Here is a 7,314-nt window from a genome sequence, read left to right as displayed (position 1 = left end):
TTAGGCCAATGAACCTTGGTACGATCTTCTATATAAGTGCCCATCCATGAGGCAGTAACGAGCCGCTTTGGTGCGTAGTGCCCGAGACGCCTTTGGGTCTTCGGGTAATTTTCCATGCCGAAGATATTCGACGAACTCATTCCTCCAGTTCCAGAATAGGTTGGTTGAATTGACTTCGCAGTAACCATCCACATCTAATATCGAGTGTAGATTATTAATGACGGTTCTGGAGTCAGATCCTTTCATCTCTGTAGACGACCCTAAATTAGCCAATGCATCCACTTCTATGTTCTCTTCTCTCGGAATGTGTATGATCGACCATTCCCTGAATCGTGCAAGCAATGACTTAACCTTGTTCATATAGTGTTGCATGTGTTCCTCCTTTGTATCAAAAATCCCGTACAAATGGTTTACTACCAGCTGGAAATCACATTTGATCTCGATGACCTTAGAGCCGACTCCCCGGGCCAGTTCAAGTCCTGTAACCAAAGCCTTATACCCGGATTCATTGTTAGTTAACGGAATAATCTTAATGGCCTGCCTCAGGGTTTCCCCCGAGGGCGTGACTAGAACTAACCCAAGCCCAGACCCTTTTACATTGGAAGCTCCATCCATAAAGAAGGTCCAAACTCCTAATGTCATTTTCGACACCGGACTTTAGCAGCTAGGGGCATTAACCCGAGACTTATATCACCTACAAAATCGGCCAAAACTTGTGACTTGATCATGATCCTAGGTTTGTACTCAATGTCAATTCACTAATTTCGACTGCCCATTTAGCCAAACGGCCTGACAGCTCAGGTTTGTGAAGAACATTCCTCAACGAAAAGGTAGTTACAATGTCTATCGGGCGGCATTGAAAATAAGGCCTAAGCTTTCGAGAGGTGACTACGAGAGCTAAGGCCAACTTGTCGAGGTGCGGATAGCGAGTCTTCGCCCCCGACAATATTTTATTAACATAATAAACAAGAAATTGCGTACCTTCTTCCTCCCGGACTAAAACCACTTACCTCCACTTCCGAGATCGCTAAATATATTAGTAACTGTTCGCCTTCCCTCGATTTCGACAGTAACGGAGGGCTTGATAGGTAACTTTTCAGGTCTTTCAAGGCTTGTTGGCATTCCAAAGTCCATTTGAAACTGTTCTTCTTTTTGAGAAGTGATGGATATTTTTTGATAATCTTGAGATGAACCTACTTAAAGTGGCCAACCTTTAGGTTAACCTCTGTACCTCCTTTACGCTTGTTAGCTAGTCCGAGATGTCTTCGATGGCTTTGATGTTATCGGGATTTACCTCGATCCTTCTTTGCAAGACCAGAAACCCCAAGAAATTTTCGGAGCCGACCCCGAACGCACATTTTTCAGTGTTGAGTTTCATGTTATGCTTCCTCAAGATATCGAAGGTTTCTTGGAGGTGTTTCAAATGATCACCTGCAATCAAAGACTTGACTAACATGTTATCAATGTGCACCTCCATTGTCGTGCATATTTGATTTTCGAACATTTTGTGAACCAACATTTATTAAGTGGCTCCGGCGTTTTTAAGCCCAAATGGCATCACATTATAATAATATGTGCCAAAGTTCGTTATGAACAAAGTTTTTCCTGATCCTCCGAGTTCATCTTGATATAGTTGTACCCGAAGTAAGCATCAAGGAAATTTATTAACTCGTGCCTGGCCGTAGCATCAATCATTTGATCAATATTTGGCAATGGGAACGAGTCTTTAGGGCATGCCTTATTTAGATCTGTATAGTCTACGCACATTCTAAACTTGTTATTCTTTTATGGTACGACAACTATGTTGGCTAACCATTCTGGATAATTTACCTCCCGTATGGAACCGAAATTGAGTAATCGGGTTACCTCTTCTTTAACAAACATGTCCCTGATCTCGGTGATCAGATGCTTCTTTTGCCTTACCGGCGGGTAGCTTGGGTCCAGGCTTAGCTTGAGCACGGCCACTTCCAACGGGATACCTGTCATATCTGAGTGCGACCATGCAAAGCCATATGTGTTCGCTTTAAGAAAATTTATAAATTCTAACCTGAGTTCGGGATTGAGTCTTGTTTCTAAGTGTAACTTCCTTTCCAAGAATTCTTCGAACAAAGCTACTTGCTCAAGTTCTTCTGCAATGGACTTGGTTGCACCCATTTCCTGTGGTACCTGAAAGTATCTCAGCACCTCATGGGATTCCGATGACTTCTCGCCTTTATCATCTTCCTTTGGCAAGGGAGAAGGCATCCGTTCCTGTAGTTACTATTTGCTGGGCTCCTTCCCCTTACTGCTGGAAATCGACACTGTGTTTATCTCTCTTGCTACCGGTTGATCTCCTCTTAACTGCTTGATTCCTTTCGGGGTTGGGAATTTCAACAGTTGATGATATGTTGAGGGCACAACCTTCATCTCATGTATCCACGGCCTTCCGAGGATTATGTTGTAGCCTATGTTACCATCTACCACTTTGAATAAGGTGGTCTTGGTTACCCCTTCAGCGTTTGTGGGTATTAGGATCTCTCCTCGGGTTGTCACACTTATCAAGTTGAACCCAGCTAGAAGCTTTGTCGTTGGAATGATGCTTCCGATTAGCTTTGCTTGTTCTAGCACTCTCCATTGAATGATGTTGGCTGAGCTTCCTAGGTCAATCAAAACATGCTTAATTTTGAAATATAAGACATTAAGAGAAATTACCAGAGCGTCACTATGTGACAGAAGAAGTTTGTCCGCATCTTCCTCCGTGAAGGTGATATCATCTTCGATGACTTTCTGGAGTCTCTTGCTGTGAGTCACTGATACCTTCATCTTCTCGGCCACTGAGAAGGTTACACCATTGATTTAATTCCCTCCAAAAATCATGTTGATAGTCAACCGAGGGGAGTCTTCTGTTGCCTTCGAAGGCTCTGCATTATTCCGGCTACGGCCATAATATTTCTTGGCTTGGTCGCTCAAGAACTCCCTGAGATGGCCATTCTTCAATAACGTCCCCACCTTTTCACGTAGATGCTGGGAGTCCCCACTTCTATGGCCGTGAGTCCCATGATATTCGCACCATAAGTTGGGATCCCTCTGGCTGGGATCAGATCTGATTAGCTTCGGGAATCTATGCCTCTTTGATATTCCTCATCGCCGATACCAACTCCACTACTGATGTTGAAGTTGTAATCCGAAAACCTGGGATATGTGGAATCCTGGGCCCCCGATACCTCTTCTTCTTGTAACGACCTGTTGTTCTGGCCATGGTCGGTTATTCTATCGGGATCAAACCTATCTGAGGACTGGAACCCTTTGCTGCCGTGCCCCTCAGTTCTCTCGTATGGTAGGAAACGACCTTTAGAAGACCACCGATTCGCATCGAAATTGCTTTTAAACTTATCCTAGTTCTTGTCTCGGTCCCGTCCCTTAGTTGATGCCGAAAACCGCTGATCATCTTCTATCCTTATTTTTGTCTCATAATGGTTATGAACATTTTCCCATGTAGTCGATTGGAATTCGAGCAGGCTTTCCTTCAGCTTTCGGGAGGCGTCGGAGCTCTTCGGATTCAGACCCTTTATGAATGCCTTGGCTGCCTACTCGTCTGTTACAACTGGTAGCAACATCCTCTCTTTACGGAATATGATCATGAATTCCTGCAGCAATTGGGATTCTCCTTGCGCGATCCTAAATATGTCCGCGTTCCTGGCTTGGACCTTCCGGGCCCCGGCATGAGCCTTAATGAATGAATCTGCAAGCATTTCAAAAGAGTCAATTGAATGCTCGAGTAAGAGTGAATACCATGGAAGAGCCCCTTTTATTAGGGTTTCACTAAACTTCTTCAGTAGGACTGATTCAATCTCATGTTGAGCCAATTCATTTCCTTTCACAGCCGTGGTATACGTTGTGATGTGCTCCTACGGATTCGAAGTCTCATCGTATTTTGGTATGCCTGGCATCTTGAACCTCTTCAGAATTAACTTAACCGTGTATATTTTTTCAAATTCGGGACTTTTAATATTGGTGGCGCGCCCGGAATCTGATCCATTCGAGCGTGAAACTCCTTTTCATTTTGATCCATCCGCTCGTTCATTTTCCTTATAAACATCATGAGCTCGTTCTTGAAGGGGTCATTCCCCTTATCATTCCCGGATTTGCTACCGGTACCTACAGCACCATCGAACCCGACCTCCCCCCTTGGGGTGTTATTATCGACTTTTTGAGCCATTTGATTTGCAAGAGCGCTGGGAAGAACCGGGCCCCTTCCATTTTGCATTATTGGAGGCACTTGACAACCTTGCTTTAACTTTGTCATTAACCGATCCTGCCTTGAGAGGTGACTCATGATGGCCTCCTACTGTTCTCTTAAGATTTTCACTATTTCCACGACATGTTCCTCCTCCGCATCGTCGGGAGTTGGCTCCCGCACATGTCAGGGGTACTGCCCTTCATGAACCGGGGTTGCTTCGTCCACTTTGTTACGAGTGTTGCAGATCGAATCTTCATGTTGAGACATATTTTCGTGTCCCTGAATGTTGTGCGTGATGTTGACATCATTAGCTTCCATTTTCCATTTCTACTAAGGAAAAATCAAACAAGTTAGTAATAAACGTAAGGATCAAAGCAATTACGTAACTGTCTAAGCCCCACGGTGGGCACCAAACTATTTACCCATAAAACGATACAGTTAAATTTGTTACATGGTTTATAGACGAGCAAACTGATTTGATCTCAAAAATGATAAAGAAATAAGATTAAAAGTAAGACTTAGCAATTGAAATTGAAGAAGACGACAAGTCTGGATCCGAGAGCAGTGTCTCCGAGGACAGAAAGGAGAGCAATGTAAAAGAGAAAATAAAGTTATTAATTGAGAGCGAAAATGAAATACAACATGTGTTTTGCCAAGAATTTCGTGTCTTACAATGGCTGCTGAGCCTTCTATTTATAGGTATACCTAGGAAAACAAGATCCTAGGATTAAGCGCCACTTAAATGATAATAAAGGGAGCATTGATGAATATATAACGATAGGCCATGAATGTAAGTATTTTCTGCAACGATCGCTCATTTACTACGAGAGAATATTTCCTTATTGAATGCTATCCGATAGAAAATACCTGATCTGCTCCCGTTGACTATGTTCCCTTTGGGATTTCCCCGACCTCAATCACAGTTGCCGTGTTCGGAACTGATTGTTACTTGACTTGCCTTTTGTCTGTTTTTGGCTCCACGTGTCATGCTATAATTCGACCATTTATTATGAATCGATTTTACTCTATACAATTCTAGAACTTATCTTCTTTAAATATAATTCGAAGTATAAATAGACAAGTTATAAATGGTTGGCAAAATCTTATAAGATGAAGGTCTTTTACCAAAGTTAGAGCGTACTTCTTTCCTAGATTAATGGGTAAATCAACCTTCTTAACCATAGTTAAAACTATTGTTTGATTATATAAATATTGGCCTATGATATTTAACTAGGACAAGTGTCACAAATTTAAATAGGAACTTGGAGAAAAAGAGAGGAGCCTCATCCATTAACATGTATGTACTTAGTGGTGGTAATATGATTAAGAGAAAATAGTTATTCACCCATATTATTCATTAAAAATGAGTTGGATAATGAACTTTTTAGAAATAGGTCAAATATGGATAAGAACCATATTATCCACTTAGAAAATAGATAACCAATGAATACCTAATGGGTTTAACTTTTATATTTGTAAAGCCTCAAATTAGGGATTCCTCATGTTTGGGAGACTAGGAATTCTCCCAAAAATGATTGTATTCAAGAAGTCATGGATAATATGCATATTCATAGTATCCGCCATCATTTTTTATCCGCATAAATATGGATCGGATCGGATAATTTTTTTATTTTTGTATTATCCATTTTCGACTCGTCCATATCCAACCCGACCCTCCCGATTGACACCCTTGTATGTACTATATATTGATTGCTAGAAGCCAAAATTCCATAGGTCCTGTCCATTTAACTCTCATCAATCATCATGAGGTAATATACTAAAGAAGGCAAAACATTAAGATGATTATCATCTGTTTTTGCCAAAGACGTGCCACTCTGCCATTCTCTTTATTTTGATATGCAGAACATTAAGATGATTATCATCTGGTTCACCCTTAGCAGTGAAGTTGGGAGAAGGCATCCACCTTATCATCCGTACCTGAGCGCAACAAGGATGAATAGAGGGTAGACGCAAAGCATCCACCCCAACATCCGATGCTGAGAAGTTCAAGCTGAGGCGGACGCGAAGCATCTAACTCAGCATAATTCCCAGAAGCTGATTCGGAAAAAGAAAAGGAAAACTTTGGCCCATGACTTTTTTACGCAATATATAAATTGAAAACGCCTCTTTTAGGTCATCTAACATATGGGGAAGCGAAAAAAAGTCATCACAGAGTTTGAAAACCACAAAATTCGTCTTGAGTTCTTACTTTTCCCTTATTTTATTGATTTTTATATATTCTTGGGAATTACTTAAGATTTCTACCATGACTATGCGTGGATAAACTCGTTTGTTCTGGAGTTATGGGTGCTACATGAATGTTGACATTTGAAGTTTAAATTGACGAGTATGATTTAATCATATTGGTTTGTTTATTTAATTCTGTTCTTAATTATATTGCTGCGTAGCTAACATACTATCTACGAATCTAGAGTTGAACTCGAAAGTGGGAACTCTAGATTGCATATAGGATTAAGTAGAGCAAGTTCTTGAACCCGAGCATCGTGAAACAGATTCGCAATTAGGATAGAAATATACCTAATTGTCTTGCTTGGTTGAAATACAGGAAGTATAAATGAGTTCTTGTTAGTCTTAATTCCATAGACATATAGGCATTAAGCTAACTTGAATAGGCAAGTAAGGACTCGACAGATTCTTACGAGTAATATTAACTATGTCAATCAACAAACTAGATAAATCAATTAGTCAGTTTAAGCCGAGAACGCAACAATATTGTTAGTTAGTCTATGACCCTGGAATATCCTCTCCTATTTATTTTTATCCAAAATTGCCTACGTGTTTTAGTCAATCTCTAGTTTATTTAACTGCTTTATAGTTTCTTTGATTGTTAATTAATCACCTACACATTTTAAGAAAAATCTCTTGAATAGATAATTTGTTTGAGTTTGAATCAGTCAAAAGTTAATCATAAATCTCAGTGGGAACGCTACTCTACTGACTACATTATTACTTGACGACCACGTATACTTGTGTGTGTGTGTTTGGTCACAACATATTTTTGGCGCAGTTGCCGGGGACTTAAAAATTAGCTACTTGTCTGAGTTACGCTTTTATTAGTTAATTTGTTCAAGTTT

General features: G+C 40.7%; 1 protein-coding gene across 1 annotated transcript; it reads right to left on the bottom strand.

Annotated features, from left to right (window-relative positions):
• On the bottom strand, positions 1 to 642 carry LOC142169661 (uncharacterized). The gene has a single exon (XM_075231558.1). The coding sequence runs from the start codon at positions 640 to 642 to the stop codon at positions 1 to 3; it is 642 nt and encodes a 213-aa protein (XP_075087659.1).
• Positions 643 to 7,314: the final 6,672 nt, after the last annotated feature.

This window comes from Nicotiana tabacum, chromosome 15 (assembly GCF_000715075.1).
Source record: "Nicotiana tabacum cultivar K326 chromosome 15, ASM71507v2, whole genome shotgun sequence".
NCBI classification, from domain to species: Eukaryota; Viridiplantae; Streptophyta; class Magnoliopsida; order Solanales; family Solanaceae; genus Nicotiana; species Nicotiana tabacum.
Note: the sequence above shows the minus strand (reverse complement) of the source record. Positions and strands in the feature narration are given on the sequence as shown.

Excerpts from the sequence above, each read along its gene's own strand:
- LOC142169661 (XM_075231558.1), bottom strand. The coding sequence starts at position 642 with ATGACATTAGGAGTTTGGACCTTCTTTATGGATGGAGCTTCCAATGTA.